This window comes from Coregonus clupeaformis, chromosome 18 (genome assembly GCF_020615455.1).
Source record: "Coregonus clupeaformis isolate EN_2021a chromosome 18, ASM2061545v1, whole genome shotgun sequence".
In the NCBI taxonomy this organism is placed as follows: domain Eukaryota; kingdom Metazoa; phylum Chordata; class Actinopteri; order Salmoniformes; family Salmonidae; genus Coregonus; species Coregonus clupeaformis.
Window position 1 is genome coordinate 39,942,492 of NC_059209.1, and position 21,371 is coordinate 39,963,862.

General features: G+C 42.4%; 1 protein-coding gene and 1 long non-coding RNA gene across 4 annotated transcripts; one reads left to right on the forward strand and one right to left on the reverse strand.

Annotated features, from left to right (window-relative positions):
• Positions 1 to 734: 734 nt before the first annotated feature.
• LOC121558073 (ubiquitin-associated domain-containing protein 1) lies at positions 735 to 14,587 on the forward strand. Of its 3 annotated transcripts, none has more exons than XM_041871557.2 (11): positions 735 to 1,156; positions 1,534 to 1,654; positions 2,194 to 2,267; positions 2,457 to 2,564; positions 2,800 to 2,844; positions 2,947 to 3,049; positions 9,261 to 9,369; positions 9,600 to 9,873; positions 10,177 to 10,263; positions 10,946 to 11,084; positions 11,228 to 14,587. In XM_041871557.2, the coding sequence occupies exons 1-11, from the start codon at positions 1,019 to 1,021 to the stop codon at positions 11,341 to 11,343; spliced, it is 1,314 nt and encodes a 437-aa protein (XP_041727491.1). In that variant the 5' UTR covers positions 735 to 1,018; the 3' UTR covers positions 11,344 to 14,587. The 3 variants fall into 3 exon arrangements, with proteins under 3 accessions (XP_041727491.1, XP_041727492.1, XP_041727493.1); XM_041871558.2 differs by having other exon boundaries at positions 2,460 to 2,564; XM_041871559.2 differs by lacking the exon at positions 2,800 to 2,844.
• Positions 14,588 to 14,970: 383 nt separating this feature from the next.
• On the reverse strand, positions 14,971 to 15,955 carry LOC121558074. The gene is made up of 2 exons (XR_005998459.1): positions 15,163 to 15,955; positions 14,971 to 15,119 (listed from the first exon to the last, which is right to left on the reverse strand). It is a non-coding gene; the product is annotated as an uncharacterized LOC121558074 (long non-coding RNA).
• Positions 15,956 to 21,371: the final 5,416 nt, after the last annotated feature.

Genomic DNA, 21,371 nt, shown 5'->3' on the forward strand with positions numbered 1-21,371 from the left:
TTGAGGATATATAGTGTTTGTTTACATTGACATAAAACATTTAAAAAATTGTAAAACAAGCTTATATTTTAAAATTCTAATCATCAAAGCAAATGTTTTTGTTATATGACCCCAATACAACAGGTGTAGACTTCATCGTGAAATGCCTACTTAAGAGCCCTTTCCCAACATTGCAGAGTTAAAAAGTAAGACACATTTGCTAAATAGGAAATAGTAACACAATAAAAATAACAATAACAAGAATATATACAAGGGTACTGGTACTGAGTCAATGTGCTGGGGTATGAGGTAATTGAGGTAATATGTACATGTAGGTCTAGGTCAAAGTGACTAGCCAATCAGGATAGATAATAAACAGATTAGCAGCAAGCTATATGAAAGCATGTCAATGTGTGAGTTTTGTGTGTGTGTGAGCGTATGTAGTGTGTGTGTGGGAGTGTCAGTGGAGTATGTGTGAGTACAGTCAAGTGAATGTGCATATAGCCAGTGCAAGAGAGTCAGCGCAAATAAAAAGGGGGTCACTGCAAATAGACAGGGTAGCCATTGGATTTTTGGGATTCTCATTGCCGGGTACGACAGTTGAACTAAGCTCATGAGGCATTTATAAGTTATATTCTTCAAGAATCAATGGTTAGAAATGTATAAGTCCAAAAATGGATATAGCAACCAAGTATTTTAGATTTAACGTAACTACAACTCCCACTATGCACAGGGCCAAAAATACGTTGCCTGGGTTCAGAGGTCAATCGTTACCAACAAAATATGGTCTTCGGCTAGCTGCTCGTCTCTTCAAGGAAAATAAACATATTTTTTGCGAAATAACGTCACTAGACTGCTAGCATTGAATTACGATCAGACTGTCTGAAAATGGTCCGAAAATCATAAGTGTAGGCGTTTGCGCTGTTGTCGCTGGTTTTCGAAGACGCCAGCTAGCGCGCTAACGTTAACAAGCTAGCCGTACCAGCAAACCAACATCACTGAACTGGTAGCTATCTAGCTACACAACAAGGCTACAGCTATGTTTGTACAAGAAGAGAAGATATTCGCAGGAAAAATATTAAAAATCCACATTTGTACAATGGAGGGTACGGAGTGGTTGGAAGAAGTTACAGAGGATACCACTATTGAAAAACTCAAAGAAAAGTGCTTGAAACATGTATGTTTGTGTGTTTATTTTCCTGCTTGCTCATTGGTGTTTGCCCGGGGTGAAATTGTAGCTGTTTGCAGGCCCAGTTGAAATTGTCAGTGGTTCCGTATTTATAGTAACTGGGTAGACGCTGCTATTTATAATTTAGCAAGTTGGCTCGCAAGCCGTCTAGCCTCTAAACCTACAAGCTAGGCACAATGCTCATAGTGTAATGCAGAAATCATTTTTACCTTTAGAAATGGGTCTGGCTATTGATGTAGGTCTAGCTAGCCTATACATTACCAATTACAAACTGCTTATGACACTAGCTAGTATTTTACCAGGGTAAAAGTACTGCTTCTTGTTCCTGCCTGTGGGATAATGTTGGGGTTTGATTTGCTTTTCAGTATGTACATGGAAGTCTTGAAGACCCCAAAACACTCACACACCACAAACTTGTCCATGCTGCCACAGAGAGGATCCTCATGGAAACAAAAACCGTTTCAGATGAAAATCTAAAAGATAAAGGTACTCCTATGGATGTCACTAAGTTGTCTCAATGTTTACATTTTCAACAAAAAAGCATGAGCTGGCACACACCCAGAGAAAAGTATTTAGTGTAGAGGTGCTGACTAACAGTGAATAAACTGTAAGCTATAAAAACAAAGAGAGTATCACACTATAAACTCCCAGTAATTTATTGGGTGGTTTACCCAATACATTACTGGGAGTTTATACATAGAGTGTGCGACTCTCTTTGTTTTTATAGGTTACATTTTCACCACAAACATTTAGTGATGGTTATTTGTTTATTTGGATCCCCATTAGCTTTTGCAGAAGCAGCAGCTACTCTTCCTAGGGTCCACAAAAAAACAAAAAACATGACAAGTAACAAAACACTGATACACTGATAGACAAGGACATTCACACAAAGTTCAAATACAACGATATACAATCAATACAACAACAAAATAATGTGTGTGTTAGAGTGTCTGTGTGTGCATGTCTGTGTGTGTCCCCCCAGTCCCTGTCATGCTAGGAAGTGACAATGATTTATTCGGTTTTAGATGTTCTTCTACTGATAAAGAAGAGACCACCGCCACCCCCTCCGAAAATGGCGGACATATCTGCAGAGGAAAAGGTAGAACTCGTATATTTACTCTCGTTAATTGTATTGGTTTGTGGGTTATCTAACTCGGCGCTGAAACTCAATAGGCACTGATCATCAGACTGAAATGTTTAATGGATTGTAATTCAAGAAACTGCTTACGTCTAACTATTTGTACTGTCTGGGATTGTCGTCCATGTGTGATTCCTCCCTGTCTGTCAGAAGAAGCAGGATAACAAGGCTCCAGATAAGGAAGCCATCCTGAAGGCCACCGCTGGCCTGTCCACCCGCCACACTGACCGCACTGTCACCCAGCACAACATCAGAGACGTATGTACAGTACAGTAGGATTGTACCGTTTTGTAAATAACCTGTCCGAATGCAAAGTTCAAAGCACTGGAGGAGTGTTCCACTGACTATTGTACTGAAATGTAACTAGTCCTGAATTTCATGGTTCTGCACAATAATCAGAGGCAGATTAAAATGAGTGAAGTTAGTCACATTAAGCCTGTTCAAAATTCCTGATACTAAGATTTTATGTTTATGTAACCCTTTATTTAATTAGGAAATCCCATTGAGGTCAGAAGAGCTCATTCCCACGGGAGACCTGGCAAGTTGATAATGCTCTCAATGTTATGCCATGAACCTCAGTCCTAAAAAGAGAGTATTAACTATTGTTTATGTGTGCATGTGTGTGTACATTTTCCTTCAGTTTCAGACGGAGCTCAGGAAAATCCTTGTCTCTCTCATTGAAGTGGCCCAGAAGCTTCTCGCCTTGAATCCTGATGCTGTGGAGCTCTTCAAAAAGGCCAATGGTACAGCATGCAGACGCTATTACACTCTAAAAACATTTGCCTTTACACCTGCCTTGAGCTATCAAGGACTGGTTTAGTAATATATATATGTATATATATATATACACACTACCGTTCAAAAGTTTGGGGTCAGTTAGAAATGTCCTTGTTTTTGTCCATTAAAATAACATAAAATTGATCAGAAATACAGTGTAGATGTTGTAAATGGCTATTGTAGCTGGAAACGGCTGATTTTTAATGGAATATCTACATCGGCGCACAGAGGCCCATTATCAGCAACCATCAGTCCTGTGTTCCCATGGCACGTTGTGTTTGATAATCCAAGTTTATCATTTTAAAAGGCTAATTGATCATTATAAAACCCTTTTGCAATTATGTTAGCACAGCTGAAAACTGTTGTGCTGATTAAAGAAGCAATAAAACTGGCCTTCTTGAGACTAGTTGAGTATCTGGAACATCAGCAATTGGGGGTTCGATTACAGAATCAAAATGGCCAGAAACAAAAACTTTCTTCTGAAACTCGTCAGTCTATTCTTGTTCTGAGAAATGAAGGCTATTCCATGTGAGAAATTGCCAAGAAACTGAAGATCTCGTACAACGATGTGTACTACTCCCTTCACAGAACAGCGCAAACTGTCTCTAACCAGAATAGAAAGAGGAGTGGGAGGCCCCGGTGCACAACTGAGCAAGAGGACAAATACATGTCTAGTTTGAGAAACAGACGCCTCACAGGTCCTCAACTGGCAGCTTCATTAAATAGTAACCGCAAAACACCAGTCTCAACGTCAACAGTGAAGAGGCGACACCGGGATGCTAATCTTCTAGGCAGAGTTGCAAAGAAAAAGCCATATCTCAGACTGCCCATCTCAATCTTTTCTTTTTATTGGCCAGTCTGAAATATGGCTTTTTCTTTGCAACTCTGCCTAGAAGGTCAGCATCCCGGAGTCGCCTCTTCACTGTTGACATTGAGACTGAAGCTGCCAGACACTCTAATGTACAGTGGGGAAAACAAGTATTTAGTCAGCCACCAATTGTGCAAGTTCTCCCACTTAAAAAGATGAGAGGCCTGTAATTTCCATCATAGGTACACGTCAACTATGACAGACAAATTGAGATTTTTTTTCTCCAGAAAATCACATTGTAGGATTTTAAATGAATTTATTTGCAAATTATGGTGGAAAATAAGTATTTGGTCACCTACAAACAAGCAAGATTTCTGGCTCTCACAGACCTGTAACTTCTTCTTTAAGAGGCTCCTCTGTCCTCCACTCGTTACCTGTATTAATGGCACCTGTTTGAACTTGTTATCAGTATAAAAGACACCTGTCCACAACCTCAAACAGTCACACTCCAAACTCCACTATGGCCAAGACCAAAGAGCTGTCAAAGGACACCAGAAAGAAAATTGTAGACCTTCACCAGGCTGGGAAGACTGAATCTGCAATAGGTAAGCAGCTTGGTTTGAAGAAATCAACTGTGGGAGCAATTATTAGGAAATGGAAGACATACAAGACCACTGATAATCTCCCTCGATCTGGGGCTCCACGCAAGATCTCACCCTGTGGGGTCAAAATGATCACAAGAACGGTGAGCAAAAATCCCAGAACCACACGGGGGGACCTAGTGAATTACCTGCAGAGAGCTGGGACCAAAGTAACAAAGCCTACCATCAGTAACACACTACGCCGCCAGGGACTCAAATCCTGCAGTGCCAGACGTGTCCCCCTGCTTAAACCAGTACAATCCAGGCCCGTCTGAAGTTTGCTAGAGTGCATTTGGATGATCCAGAAGAGGATTGGGAGAATGTCATATGGTCAGATGAAACCAAAATAGAACTTTTTGGTAAAAACTCAACTCGTCGTGTTTGGAGGACAAAGAATGCTGAGTTGCATCCAAAGAACACCATACCCAGTGTGAAGCATGGGGGTGGAAACATCATGCTTTGGGGCTGTTTTTCTGCAAAGGGACCAGGACGACTGATCCGTGTAAAGGAAAGAATGAATGGGGCCATGTATCGTGAGATTTTGAGTGAAAACCTCCTTCCATCAGCAAGGGCATTGAAGATGAAACGTGGCTGGGTCTTTCAGCATGACAATGATCCCAAACACACCGCCCGGGCAACGAAGGAGTGGCTTCGTAAGAAGCATTTCAAGGTCCTGGAGTGGCCTAGCCAGTCTCCAGATCTCAACCCCATAGAAAACCTTTGGAGGGAGTTGAAAGTCCGTGTTGCCCAGTGACAGCCCCAAAACATCACTGCTCTAGAGGAGATCTGCATGGAGGAATGGGCCAAAATACCAGCAACAGTGTGTGAAAACCTTGTGAAGACTTACAGAAAACGTTTGACCTGTGTCACTGCCAACAAAGGGTATATAACAAAGTATTGAGAAACTTTTGTTATTGACCAAATACTTATTTTCCACCATCATTTGCAAATAAATTCATCAAAAATCCTACAATGTGATTTTCTGGATTTTTTTTCCTCATTTTGTCTGTCATAGTTGACGTGTACCTATGATGAAAATTACAGTTCTCTCTCATCTTTTTAAGTGGGAGAACTTGCACAATTGGTGGCTGACTAAATACTTTTTTCCCCCACTGTATTTGTCCTCTGGTTCAGTTGTGCACTGGGGCCTCCCACTCCTCTTTCTATTCTGGTTAGAGACATTTTGCGCTGTTCTGTGAAGGGAGTAGTACACAGCGTTGTATGAGATCTTCAGTTTCTTGGCTATTTCTCACATGGAATAGCCTTCATTTCTCAGAACAAGAATAGACTGACGAGTTTCAGAAGAAAGTTATTTGTTTCTGGCCATTTTGAGCATGTAATCGAACCCACAATTGCTGATGCTCCAGATACTCAACTAGTCTCAAGAAGGCCAGTTTTGTTGCTTCTTTAATCAGCACAACAGTTTTCAGCTGTGCTAACATAATTGCAAAAGGGTTTTCTAATGATCAATTAGCCTTTTAAAATGATAAATTTGAATTAGCAAACACAATGTGCCATTGGAACACAGGACTGATGGTTGCTGATAATGGGCCTATGTACGCCTATGTAGATATTCCATAAAAAATCAGCCGTTTCCAGCTACAATAGCCATTTACAACATTAACAATGTCTACACTGTATTTCTGATCAATTTGATGTTATTTTAATGGACAAAAAAATTGTTTTCTTTAGAAAACTAGGACATTTCTAAGTGACCCCAAACTTTTGAACGGTAGTGTGTGTGTATATATATATATATATATCTACACTACATTACCAAAAGTATGTGGACACCTGCTCGTCAAACATCTCATTCCAAAATCATGGGCATTAATATGGAGTTGGTCCCCCCTTTGCTGCTATAAAAGCCTCCACTCTTCTGGCAAGGCTTTCCACTAGATGTTGGAACATTGCTGCGTGGACTTGCTTCCATTCAGCCACAAGAGCATTAGTGAGGTCGGGCACTGATGTTGGGAGTTAGGCCTGGCTCGCAGTCGGCGTTCCAATTCATCCCAAAGGTGTTCGATGGGGTTGAGGTCAGGGCTCTGTGCAGGCCAGTCAAGTTCTTCCACACAGATCTCGACAAACCATTGCTGTATGGACCTCGCTTTGTGCACAGGGGCATTGTCATGCTGAAACAGGAAAGGGCCTTCCCCAAACTGTTGTCACAAAGTTGGAAGCACAGAATAGTCTAGAATGTCATTGTATGCTGCAGCGTTAAGATTTCCTTTCAATGGAACTAAGGGGCCTAGCCCGAACCATGAAAAACAGCCCCAGACCATTATTCCTCATCCACCAAACTTTACAGTTGGCACTGTGCATTGGGTCAGGTAGCGTTCTCCTGGCATCCGCCAAACCCAGATTCGTCAGTTGAACTGCCAAATGGTGAAGCGTGATTAATCACTCCAGAGAACGCGTTTCCACTGCTCCAGAGTCTAATGGCGGCAAGCTTTACACCAATCCAGCTGACGGTTGACATTGCGCATGGTGATCTTAGGCTTGTGTGTGGGGCTGCTCGGCAATGGAAACCCATTTCATGAAGCTCTCAATGAACAGTTATTGTGCTGACGTTGCTTTCAGAGGCAGTTTGGAACTCAGTAGTGAGTATTGCAACCGACGACAGACATATTTTTACGCTCTTCAGCACTCAGCGGTCCTGTTCTGTAAGCTTGTGTGGCCTACCACTTTGCGGCTGAGCCGTTGTTACTCCTAGATGTTTCCACAATAACAGCACTTACAGTTGACCTGGGCAGCTCTAGCAGGGCAGAAATTTGAGGAACTGACTTGTTGGAAAGGTGGCATTCTATGACGGTGCCACGTTGAAAGTCACTGAGCAATTCAGTAAGGCAATCTACTGGTGGTCCTCTGTAGCTCAATTGGTAGAGCATGGTGCTTGTAACGCCAGGGTAGTAGGTTCGATCCCCGGGACCACCCATACGTAAAAATGTATGCACACATGACTGTAAGTCGCTTTGGATAAAAGCGTCTGCTAAATGGCATATTATTATTATTTACTGCCAATGTTTGTCTATGGAGATTGCATGGATGTGTGCTTGATGTTATACACCTGTCAGCAACAGGTGTGGCTGAAATAGCCAAATCCACGAATTTGAAGGTGTGTCCACATTAGGGCTGCACGATATATCGTTTCAGCATCGACATTGCGATGTATGCATCCGCAATAGTCACATCGCAGAACGTGCGATTTAGTAAGGTAAACATATATCAGTCTACAATATATATATATTTTTAAAAAGGTTAAACGGTTAAGCATTATATCTGTCTGATATAACGTAATTTACTCCGATTTATGGGTTATTGGATACACAGTTTATTATTATTATTATTTTTAACACGGAGTTTGTTGCTGCATGTGGTTGACATGCAGGCTCTGCTTGCGCATGACGAAATGATGAGCGAGGAACAGGCAAAAAAGACCGAAATTGAGAATTTGGTTGCAAAAAGAAATGCATCGTCAATTATATGGAAATATTTCGGCTACAGACAGGATGATGTTGACCAAAAACAGGCACAAGTTGAAACAGAGCTGTCACAAGTGGAATATTATACAGCAACAACGGACTTGTGGTCCAGCCGGACAACGGAGCTCTACATAAGTCTGACCGTACACTTTATTAATGAGGACTTCCACCTGAAAAGTCGCTGCTTGCGAACATGCATACAGTGCTATGAAAAGGTATTTGCCCCCTTTCTAATTTTCTCTACTTTTGCATATTTGTGATACTGAATGTTATCAGATCTTCAACCAAAACCTAATATTAGATAAAGGGAACATAAGTGAACAAATAACACAACAATTATATTTATTTCATAAACAAAGTTATGCAACACCCAATTCCCCTGTGTGAAAAAGTAATTGCCCCCTTACACTCAATAACTGGTTGCCACCTTTGGCTCCAAACAAATGCTTCCTGTAGTTGTTGATCAGTCTCTCGCGTCGCTGTGGAGGAATTTTGGCCCACTCTTCCATGCAGAACTGCTTTAACTCAGTGACGTGTGGGTTTTCAAACATGAACTGCTCGTTTCAAGTCCTGCCACAACATCTCAATTGGGATTAGGTCTGGACTTTGACTAGGCCATTCCAAAACTTCAAATGTGTTGCTTTTTAGCAATTTTCATGTAGACTTGATTGTGTGTTTTGGATCAGTCTTGCTGCATGACCCAGCTGCGCTTCAGCTTCAGCTCACAGACGGGTGGTCTGACATTCTCCTGTAGAATTCTCTGATACAGAGCAGAATTCATGGTTCCTTCTATTAAGGCAAGTCGTCCAGGTCCTGAGGCAGCAAAGCATCCCCAAACCATCACACCACCACCACCATGCTTGACCTTTGGTATGATGTTCTTACTGTGGAATGCAGTGTTTGGTTTTTGCCAGGCATAATGGGACCCATCTCGTCCAAAAAGTTGACTCAAGTTTGCCAAAATGCACCTGGATGATCATCAAGACTCTTGGAAGAACGTTCTACGGACAGATGATTCAAAAGTATAACTTTTTGGACGACATGGTTCCAGTAATGCCTAGCGTAAACCAAACTCTGCATTCCACAGTAAGAACATCATACCAAAGGTCAAGCATGGTGGTGGTGGTTTGGGTGCGGACCAGCTTCACACATTTGGAATACTGACAGAGGCTATTCATGAGTGACGAAACTGTATTATACCATTATTACAGTTCACTAACATTGTGTGTCTGTGTGTGATCGTCAGCCATGCTGGACGAGGACGACGAGGACCGGGTTGATGAGACGGCCCTTCAACAGCTGACTGAGATGGGTTTCCCTGAGAGCAGAGCCATCAAAGCTCTCAGACTCAATCAGTGAGTCACAATCAATAATACTTAGGAGCAGCAGGAGTCAGACTAGATGATCAGAATCACTCACACAACGAGTGTAGTCTTACGTCCATGATACTGGTCAGTGGTCATATCACTGAAGTGTATACAGAATCACCAGTTGTTTGAATCACAACAAGAGAGCCATATCTGAACGGAAGAGTCTGAAACAACAGGTTTAACCATGGCCCACCTTCACTGTTTCGATCCTGCAGCATGTCAGTGACCCAGGCCATGGAGTGGCTGATTGAGCATGTAGACGACCCCACGGTGGACACCCCCCTGCCTGGCCAGGACACCCCGGGAGCAGTAGGGGCCACAGCACCACCCCTGGTCCATTCTATCTCGGCCTCCGCCTTCCGTCCCAGCCTCCTCCGCACCCTCTCCCAGACCAGCACAGACGACGCTGCCACCGGAGCCAGGCAGGATGAGCTCACTGAGATCTTCAAGAGGATCCGAAGGAAAAGAGAGTTCAGGCCCGACTCACGGGTGAGTGTCACTGTGGGTCCCAATGGCCTGGCCTGGGATGTACCAAGCAAACACTGATACATGTAGCTAGCTTACACAAAATGTTTGTAATGTGATGACGCTCAGTTATGGACTCGGTTGCTGAATGCCACCTGTGTTGTGATTATTGGACTCATAGTGTGATAAACTCAATTGATCATATTATTACAAAAGCTTTATAGAATAATGACAAATGTCTTGTGGAATGAAAGTATTGACTATATAAACTGTTAACTCACTCAGACACAGATAAATGAATAGACTCTTTGCTGTCTAACTCTGCAGGCTGTCATTGCGTTAATGGAGATGGGTTTCGATGAGAAGGAGGTGGTCGATGCTCTGAGAGTCAATAACAACCAACAGGACGCTGCGGTAAGTTTTTAAAGGGATACTTCCCCAGAGTCAGATAAACTCGTGGATACCATTTTAGCGCAATGACTGTAAGTCTATAGGTGTCTGCTAGCATGCAGTATGACACTCAGGTCTTTCAGAAGCACTCTCTTTATCTTCTATCTATATAATGCACTTGTCTTGTATTCAATGAGACATTCTAGATGCATAAGAAATTAAATCATTCCTTCCTCTCTTGTATAAATTAACTGCTTTTCACGCCCTTTGGCCATGTTGTCATTGGGAAAGAGTCCTAGTTCTCTATTGACCATCCTAGTTTAAGAGAAGTTGACTAACTGATCTAAACATCTTGTTGTCCCTCTGTGTGAGTAAGTGGCTGCTGATTGGTTAATGTGTTGTCATCCTGCAGTGTGAGTGGCTGCTGATTGGTTAACGTGTTGTCATCCTGCAGTGTGAGTGGCTGTTGATTGGTTAACGTGTTGTCATCCTGCAGTGTGAGTGGCTGCTGATTGGTTAATGTGTTGTCATCCTGCAGTGTGAGTGGCTGCTGATTGGTTAACGTGTTGTCATCCTGCAGTGTGAGTGGCTGCTGATTGGTTAATGTGTTGTCATCCTGCAGTGTGAGTGGCTGCTGATTGGTTAACGTGTTGTCATCCTGCAGTGTGAGTGGCTGCTGATTGGTTAACTTGTTGTCATCCTGCAGTGTGAGTGGCTGTTGGGGGACAGGAAGCCGTCTCCAGAGGACCTGGATAAGGGCATCGACACCAACAGTCCTCTGTTCCAGGCCATCCTGGAGAACCCTGTGGTCCAGCTGGGCCTCACCAACCCCAAAACACTGCTGGGTAGGAGCTACAGCTGTTAGAAGCACAAGGGACTGTTTATGTTTGTTAGTGTCTGATTGTGTTTTCTGGGGGGTCACACAGCAGGTTCTGAAAGTGGTGGTATTACTTCCATAGCCTCTAAAACCCTTGTTGTCTTTATGCAGCGTTCGAGGACATGTTGGAGAACCCTCTGAACAGCACCCAGTGGATGAACGACCCTGAGACTGGACCTGTCATGTTGCAGATCTCCAGAATCTTCCAGACACTCAACCGCACGTAGGCACTGCACGCACGGTGTGTGTGTGTGTGTGTGTGTGTGTGTGTGTGTGTGTGTGTGTGTGTGTGTGTGTGAGCGTGTGTGTAGGTGAGTGTGTGTGTAGTATGTAGGTGAGCGTGTGTGTGTGTGAGCACAGCTGTGACAAGTATTGTTTTTGCCTTGAAAAGTCAAAGCCGGAGAAGATGTGTAAATGTAGGAATTCAGAAGACGGAGATGTGACAGATATATCTATTTATACCACAGAAAATAGAACAATGTTAACATGAACATGATTATAAAAATGATTATAAAAATTGTTGTTTTTTACATTTTAATAAGAACAATTTATAGTTAAGACATACATGATTTATTTAAAATAATTTATCCATGTACAAAAAGACCATCAGGCATCAAAACAATGTTTACACTTTAAAAACAGTTTTTATATGTTTTGCAATTATTTAAATATCAATTACAGTTTCATTTGTTTCCTTAAATTGCTACATTTCATCAAAGGTAAATGTTTCTAGCGTGAGGTGATTGACTTCAGGGCAGGCAAAGTCTGTATCATTTGGTTGAAGACTAAATGCATGTGAACATGCACCCTAACTTTTGTGTGTCGTGGGATCCAGGATTCAGTACTAGCCAGGGGTGTGTTCAAAAGGTTGAAAGTTGAGAATGTTGCAGAGGGTGGCTCAGTTGGTAGAGCATGGCGCTTGGGGTACCAATATGAAAATGTATGCACTCACTACTGTAAGTCGCTCTGGATAAGAGTCTAATAAATAACTTACATGTACATGTCGATAGAAATGTAATACATAGAACTGACACGATTGATTCTCTCTCTGTGACAAAGAAGAATGTCTGTTCTAAATGATGTAATTCTGTCAGAAAGTGTTGTTATGTTTCACCCATCTGAATGATTAAGCCCCAGGTGATGTTACAGAGAGGAGAACGGTTGTGCTTATCACCCTCAGTAGAGTGTAGAGGCACAGGGGTGGATTCACTAGGAACCAAACGGGAAAGGGCCTATCTGAATTTGTCCAATATAAATTCTCGTTTTCATTGTAAAATGTTTTTCCATTGCAAAACGTTTTACTACACTGGCACTAATGAATGCACCCCAGGTGGATGTGGGTGGTCAGACTCTGTTCAGCCTTGGGAGCCTACCGGTCTGCCTGCTGTGAGTCACACTACTCAAACACGTGGAAAAGTAAAGGAGGACATTTTCTTTGTGCATCTTCCAAATATTTATTTAACTGCAAAAAAAATTTGTTGTTGCCTTTTTAGAAAAGGGTACTATTATAAGCTGTCTTTTTAGTGTCTGTGAAGTCAAGTCTGTGTAATAATGGTCTTTGGTCCTGATTAATCTAGAGACCTATGTAGAAATTCTCAATGTGCTCAGAATGTCATCATGTAGTCATATTGCTCTCATTCTGCGTCTGTTCTCAATGCTTTTACCACGACTCACTGCAGCAGGCCAAATATTACTCCCATAAGATCTGAGAAATTGTTAATTTTCTGACAATGGGTGGTGTGGTTGGCCTGAGTGCCAATCTGTTTGTGCTATCATGCCAACTCCTTGTCACTGATTGTGTCAAAACATATTTGGCTTGACAATGAGCAATGGAGTTGGCAAGAGCACAAACAGATCTGGGACCAGGATACAGTATGATAGGTTTCAGGGGAAGTTGAGGCTTCATCCGCGGACATCACATAAATGATTCAAAGGTAATCGTTTGAGTGATGTGAAGGTGTATCATTCCTTCCTGCAATGAAGCAAACTATCTAAGTATAAACATGTAAGCTAATGCATTGAATAATTTGACATGCAGTGGTATACTGAGCTAAGGAAAACTGCTAGTCTAGTGGTGGGCCGTTTTACTTCTGAGAGCAAAGTAGATGTGAGCTGTTTAACCAAAACATGAATTTATTGTTGACTGTGAGACGACTTGCCTTGTCACTAGACAGACCAGTACAAACTATAATACTATAGTAACTTTTTGTGCAATAGCTAGAATCTATGGATGGACTTGAGGAGTTATGTAGACCTGTTAGAATGAAGTGTTAGGAATGTGTGAAATGCAATGAGTTAGTGAGGCTGTATCTTTATTCTATATCTGACAGTCATTTATAATAACAATAAGTGACTACCCAGAGACACTAATACTGCTTTTGGTACATATGATTCAATATGACTGATTAAGGCGCTCTTAGCCTGCGTCCCAAATGGCACCCTGTTCCCTATGGGCCCTGGTCAAAAGTAGTGCACAATATAGGGAATAGGGTGGCATTTGGGATGCAGACCTTTGTTTCATTGTGAATTTCATCTAAAAGAAGAACATGAAGGATGCATGGTGTGTTTTGCCAAGCTTTGAGTGTTTTATTCAATATTTGAATTGTAGTGTTGATGTGACTTTGTGCTCAGGGAGGCTGACAGTTTTTCTTTCTTCTAGCTGTTTCACCATGAGGCAAATCTCTACTCCTGTTGTGCAAAAATGTGACTTAAGGCTTTAACTAATCCATGATAACCTGGCTTATTGAACAGAGCGTCACTAAGTATGGTTTGGTAAAATGCAATATTTGAAAATTATTTAAATGTTTTTTAAAAGAGAAGTATTTGCTTGAATTGTGTGTTATTTATATTTAAGCCAAAATGGTTACTTGCTCTTATTAATATTACATTTGAGGGAATCTGAAATTTGCACTTCAAGTTATTGAAATACAATTTCTTTACAAAATAGATCTATACACATTTTGAGAAAATACGTTTTTCACTAGCAGGTCACGGATCTGTCAAGAGCAATGTAGCATTTTTGAATGTTCAAAGCATTTGTATAGATAGAGGATGAGAAGACTACATTTGCAGCCTAGAATGGTGTGGCAAAAGGCACAATTGTCCTTATATAAGTAGTTTTCTATCATGGTTACTGTTATTTATTGTTATAACATCATGGACCGGAATCTATCCAATATCAAATCATGTATTTCCCAACTGCAGAGACTGAAAGGTTGAAGACTCTAGGTACAAACTTCAGCCATCAGGAGCTAAAAGGCTAAATTGACCTTTGATCAGTGCTCAGGGGTCTTTTTGGTGTGTGAGTGTCATCATGGCAGTTGGATTGTTTTTACTGGGTTTCCATACAGCACTGTCCGGTATTAACAACCTATGCAATATACTCTCTCATTCTGTTAAACCAACTAGCCTCGCCCTCGGGGCTACTGTCATTCAAATCACCATTACATTAAAAGCATTTCTGTTGCTGTATTGTTTTGAATCCTGTGCTTTGTATACCTGAATGGGGGGAACGTTTAATCTCCCTTAGACAGTGTTGACCTGTTAACGAGAGGGAGAGAGACTCATAGGTGCTCAATGCATTTCATACCGACAAGACTGTGTTTTTTTATAGATGTGAAACAAACTATAGCCTGGATGCCATTCTATTCTAGCATTAGCCAGCCCAGACTGCTGCAAGTTATCTAATGCTGAAACAGACCGACATTTTTACTATGGCACCACTTTTAGCATTTATTAAGCAAAGTATCTGACATCACTGGTCTGTGCTGCTTAATGTGTCCTCACTAAAGCAGTGTTCTCAGGTTGCATTTTGTGTGCAGCACTGACACCTGACAGTTCTGTTGTCTGTTGGTTTAAGTAAAAGCACTGACACCTGACAGTTCTGTTGTCTGTTGATTAGGTAACAGCATTGACACCTGACAGTTCTGTTGTCTGTTGATTAGGTAACAGCATTGACACCTGACAGTTCTGTTGTCTGTTGATTAGGTAACAGCACTGACACCTGACAGTTCTGTTGTCTGTTGATTAGGTAACAACACTGACACCTGACAGTTCTGTTGCTTAGGTAACAGCACTGACACCTGACATTTATGTTGTCTGTTGATTAGGTAACAGCACTGACACCTGTCAGTTCTGTTGAATAGGTAACAACACTGACACCTGTCAGTTCTGTTGATTAGGTAACAACACTGACACCTGACAGTTCTGTTGATTAGGTAACAGCACTGACACCTGACAGGTCTGTTGATTAGATAACAGCACTGACACCTGACAGGTCTGTTGATTAGGTAACAGCACTGACACCTGACAGTTCTGTTGATTAGGTAACAACACTGACACCTGTCAGTTCTGTTGATTAGGTAACAGCACATTGACTTGGTATATGGTATTTGTCTGGTCATTATCTGCTCATGCACTTACTCCTCTCTCAGTTGGCCCAACTCTTGTCTTGCAGCTGGTCACAATATGCTCCCTACTCAAACACCGTTGGTCCTAACCAGTACATGGATCTGACCCATGGATGTTTGCAGATACGTAAGGAGTAGGCAATATGGTGGAAGCTCCACCACTACTACACTGCTTATGCCTATCCAGACCCTTTCAGATCCCCAAGCATCAAAGAGTTAGTCCGGGCCAAGGAGGAGGGCTATGGAGTACGTTGGGACTGGCTGTTGCTCTGGCGTTTGAGCTATATGTTGTTTCCAGTCTGGCCACCTTGAGCAACTCCTCACTAACTCACTATCTGGGCCCAGTTTCCCAAAAGTATCTTAAAGGGGCAATCAGCAGTTGTTACATCCATTTTTGGACTTAGAAGTTAATGTACCCATTGATTCTTGAATAATGTAACTTATAAATGCCTGATGAGCTTAGTTCAACTGTCGTAGCCCATCAGAACCCAAAATATAAGCTTGTTTTACACCAGTGTTTGTAAACAAAGCTCTGTCTGAATTTGAGAGTGATTACATTTCTCCCATCCTTCAGCTTTTTAACGAACCGGGGGGAGGGGCTTTGTTATTGTGTCTACTGCTGATTGCCGTTTTAAGGCTATGTTCAATGACCTTAGCCTTAAGATGCTTTTGGGAAACTGGGCACTGATCTAGTTTCACACACCGGGTCATATTCATGTGAATTTGTTCACTTCTCACCTGTGGAAAATGTGAAAAGCCTTGTAACATCACTTCTCAAATTGATTACCAATAAAATGGTTTTGAATTTACCTGATGTGAGAGAGGTCAAATTTTGTATGTCTACCATTCACTGTCTTCTGAAATACAACAGCATCTTTACAGTTCCTTTCCATCCTGTCAAGGAAGTAGGCTAGTTGAGTCAATTTCGGATAGATTCTACAGTTCCATAAGGTGCTGTGGCCTTGCTTTGGTGGACTGGGTGGCTTGTGGCCTGAGCAGCCTGGCATATTAGGCTAGTTAGTGTCTCGAATCGGAGACTACTTACTTTACAATCCTACTTACTTTACAATCCTGCCCACCAGTTCACGTATGACTCACTTTCAGATAGCACCACTAGAGGACACTATTGGTCAATGGTTCAGCATTATACAACATAGGACTCATTGACAAAGAAAAAGTTACAACACATTTTTCCCCACCACGTTTCATGCATTTTGGTTTGAAGGCACCCGCAAGGCCAATGCTGCAGCACGTCTGGTGTATATAGCCTTCTGTCTCTGTTTGTCTGTGCTGCTGGAGAGATTTTGCTGCTGAGGGTTGAGCTACATCGCTAAGGAGGGGGTGCTGTGCTGCTGTAGAGCCAATCAGCTGGGCCGTGGAGCCTAGCCTGATACAGATGAGAAACACATTCATGACATAACCTGTGTGTGAGAGAGAAGCAGTCATTCGGTGTCATCGTCCTGCCCCTGAAAACCTTGTTGTTCCACAGCGTCCCTCCCGTCCCTGCCACCGTCCCTCCTGTCCCTGCCACCGTCCCTCCCTGCCACCGTCCCTCCTGTCCCTGCCACCGTCCCTCCTGTCCCTGCCACCGTCCCTCCTGTCCCTGCCACCGTCCCTCCCTGCCCCTGCCACCGTCCCTCCCTGCCACCGTCCCTCCTGTCCCTGCCACCGTCCCTCCTGTCCCTGCCACCGTCCCTCCCTGCCACCGTCCCTCCTGTCCCTGCCACCGTCCCTCCCATCCCTCCCTGCCACCGTCCCTCCTGTCCCTGCCACCGTCCCTCCTGTCCCTGCCACCGTCCCTCCCATCCCCTTCAGTCCCTCCAATCCGTCCCATCATTCCAGTCCCTCCCATACCTCCAGTACCTCCCTCCAGTCCCTCCCATCCCTCCAGTCCCTCCCATCCCTCCAGTCCCTCCCGTCCCTCCTTCCCATCCCTCCAGTCCCTCCCATCCCTGAAGGACTTTATCTGGTGAAGGTCTACAGCAGATCACTGAAGGACTTTATCTGGTGAAGGACTACAGCATATCACTGAAGGACTTTATCTGGTGAAGGTCTACAGCAGATCACTGAGACGTGTGGAAACAGATACCACGTCTTCAACGACGAGAACACAGAGCACTGTGAGCAAGCTGATGGAGAAGGTTTCTGAGATGGTGAGAGATAATGAAGGGGCATGCTACACCAAAGGAATGTACCAACAAGTGGAGAAAGCCAACCAGAGAAGAGAGGAAGAGCTACTCAAAGAGAAGGAAGACCTGAATCCTTTAACCCTTTTTTTTTTACTTGAATGGTTAATAAAACTACACGGTCTCTTAATTTAATACTATATATTTATATGATGGCATTGTACATATTTTTGTTATCTTGTTAAATATATATATATATTTAATTATATGTAGTCGACTTAAAGCCACAGTCTGTGATATTTACGGTCATTAGCTAAAAACATTTTTATTTTATCTACTTAAAATTAGTTACTGACGCTGTTCTGTAGCCAAACATTTTGGAATGTACCTAGGGTGACGACAAGCATGGGGACCAGGGAACCAGGGGAAGAGAGGGCGATGCACTCCACCAGTTGGGTCCTCACTGAATACTCTGAGAGCTGTGGGTCAAACACCAGGAGTGTCGATGACTGCCACTCTCATCTCTATAGCACTGCTCCTATCACATTGTTTAGTCACTGACTGTGTGGCAAAATCTACTTTGAACTCTTTTCTCCCCAGGATGGTGTTTCCTGATGCACTCTTCCCCACCAAAGCAATCCTCAGCTCAGAAACTAGAATTATAAGTAATAATAATAATAATAATAATAATAATAATAATAATATTTGTATTATTAAAATTATAAGTTCCAGTAATACGTACCTTTTAGCAGACATTTGTATCAAAAGCGATTTACAGTCATGCGTGCATATATTTGTTGATGTATTGGTGGCCCCGGGAATTGAACTCACTATCTTGGCATTGCAAGAGCCTTGCTCTACCAACTGAGCTACAGAAGACCAGTAAAGACCAGGAAAAAGTTCAAACTGGCACAGAGTATCTCTCTGAAGACAAAATAACATTTGTTTGTGTGTGTGTGTGTGTGTGTGTGTATGAGTTATTCAGGTAACTTACATGACCTTGGAGCACTCATACTGGTTATTTTACTCTTTTGCCCCCCTGAGCTCGCTGTAATAGATCAACAACATGTCCCTTAAGAAATCCATGAGACAAATCACAATCCCATTTCGTATTCATTGAAAAGAAAGAGTCAGTCTACTGAGTCAGTGTACTCTGCCCTTAAACGCCTAAGCAGTTGCGCAGTAAACTACATGAAGGGGTTCATACCGCAGTTTAGATTTGAATCGTTGACATTTCCAACATTACCATACCATGCAATGGCAATTCAGTGGTTCAGATATGGCATGCAATATATTTTGTGACTGGGTCAATAAGTAAATATGAGTAAATTCATATTAACAACTGGTGAATAAACATCAAATATAGGACTTTGATAACTTTGAAACATGTAAAAAAAATAATGTTACAATTGTTTCAGATTAATTGCTATTCAAATGTCCTATGAATGAAATTAAAATGCCATGTGTCTTTATATCACCTTCGATACAGTCCGCAAAGGTGAATTGCTATTAAATCTGAGGAGATACATCATGGGGATATATTCCAAACTGCTTCAAGGAGCTACAAAGTTGCATGCTGAGAATGTTGTGGTAATAATATTAGGTTAGACTTAAATATAACATTTTCAAGATGTTATGAGTACCTCCAAGACAAGGTAAAAATGTATATTGGTTGAACATCAGTGACCACGTTTACATGCACACCAATGTCCCGTCATTATTCGGAATACTCAAGTATTCTGTTTTTGAGTTGACACAAACAAAACGTTTACAGTAACTCGAAAAAGCTTGTATCCCGGTTATGAGAAACCCGGATAAGATGCCTGGGATATGCTGATCTTAGTTGGGATACTGTGGCAAGTAAACATCTTATCCCGTTTACTGTTGTTTTTCGCGGTCTGCGCAGGCTCAGTTTCACATATCATGGGTGTTGTGATGGTTTTATCTGGATTGTCAAACAAATCACTTCCCAACGTAGGCTACAGTTTGATCCACTGTAATTCCATCATTTATTTAGCTGATACTCTGTACTGGACCGTATAGCCTGCTGGCTACTTTCACCCCTAATTTAGACAACTTTCTGCTTATAATTTCTGACATTTGGTAGGCCATTTGTTTGTCAACTATAGTCAGATACATGCAGCTTCTCTTCTGTCATACACTACATGACCAAAAGTATGTGGACACCTGCTCGACGAACATCTCATTCCAAAATCATGGGCATTAATATGGAGTTGGTCCCCCCTTTGCTGCTATAACAGCCTCCACTCTTCTGGGAAGGCGTTCCACTAGATGTTGGACATTGCTTAGGGGACTTGCTTCCATTCAGCCACAAGCATTAGTGAGGTCAGGCACTGATGTTGGGCGATTAGGTCTGGCTTGCAGTCGGCTTTCCAATTCATCCCAATGGTGTTCGATGGGGTTGAGGTCAGGGCTCTATGCAGGCCAGTCAAGTTCTTCCACACCAATCTCTACAAATAATTGCTGCATGGACCTCGTTTTGTGCACGGGGGCTTATCATGCTGAAACAGGAAAGGGGCTTCCCCAAACTGTTGCCACAAAGTTGGAAGCACAGAATTGTCTAGAATGTCATTGAATGCTGTAGCATTAAGATGTCCCTTCACTGGAACTAAGGGGCCTAGCCCGAACCATGAAAAACAGCCCCAGACCATTATTCCTCTCCACCAAAAATTTACAGTTGGCACTATGCATTGGGGCAGGTAGCGTTCTCCTGGCATCCGCCAAACCCAGATTTGTCTGTCGGGGAACGCGTTTCCACTGCTCCAGAGTCCAATGGCGGCGAGCTTTACACCACTCCAGCCAGCGCTTGGCATTGCGCATGGTGATCTTAGGCTAGTGTGCGGCTGCTCGGCCATGGAAACCAATTTCATGAAGCTCCCGGCGAACAGTTATTGTGCAGACGTTGCTTCGAGAGGTAGTTTGGAACTTGGTAGTGAGTGTTGCAACCGAGGACAGACGATTTTTACGCACTTCAGCATTTGGTGGTCCCGTTCTGTGAGCTTGTGTGGCCTATCACTTCGCGGCTGAGCCGTTGTTGCTCCCAGACGTTTCCACTTCACAATAACAGCACTTACAGTTGCCCGGGGAAGCTCTAGAATGGCAGAAATTTGCAGAACTGACTTGTTGGAAAGGTGGCATCCTATGACGATGCCACGTTGAAAGTCACAGAGCTCTTCAGTAAGGCCATTCTACTGCCAATGTTTGTCTATGGAGATTGCATGGCTGTGTGCTCAATTTTATACACCTGTCAGCAATGGGTGTGTGGCTGAAATAGCTGAATCCACTAATTTGAAGGGGTGTTTATACTTTTGTATATATAGTGTAACTTGTTGACCCAAAAGACTAAATATAGTAGTGCTCACCAGAATAATGGCTTACATTGATAGAATAAATGCATTAATAATCTATTTAACACCGCTAAATGTGTATTTTTCTTTTAGGGACCAGAGAGAAACAGCAATAACTCCAAAACAGAGGAAAGATTTGGACATTTTGCACAGGACCAATGTCATCAGTTTGACCGGTTTTAAGGAAATTAAAAGCTGAGAAAACTATGAAACGCATTCAGTTGGTCTTGGGTGCATATTTTATGTTGTTGAAATACTGTCTGCTTGCATAACAGTGTCAAAGATAACACATTACACACACATTCACATTTTCTCAAGATTCTGTTTATTCATGGACAGGTATGAATGTCAT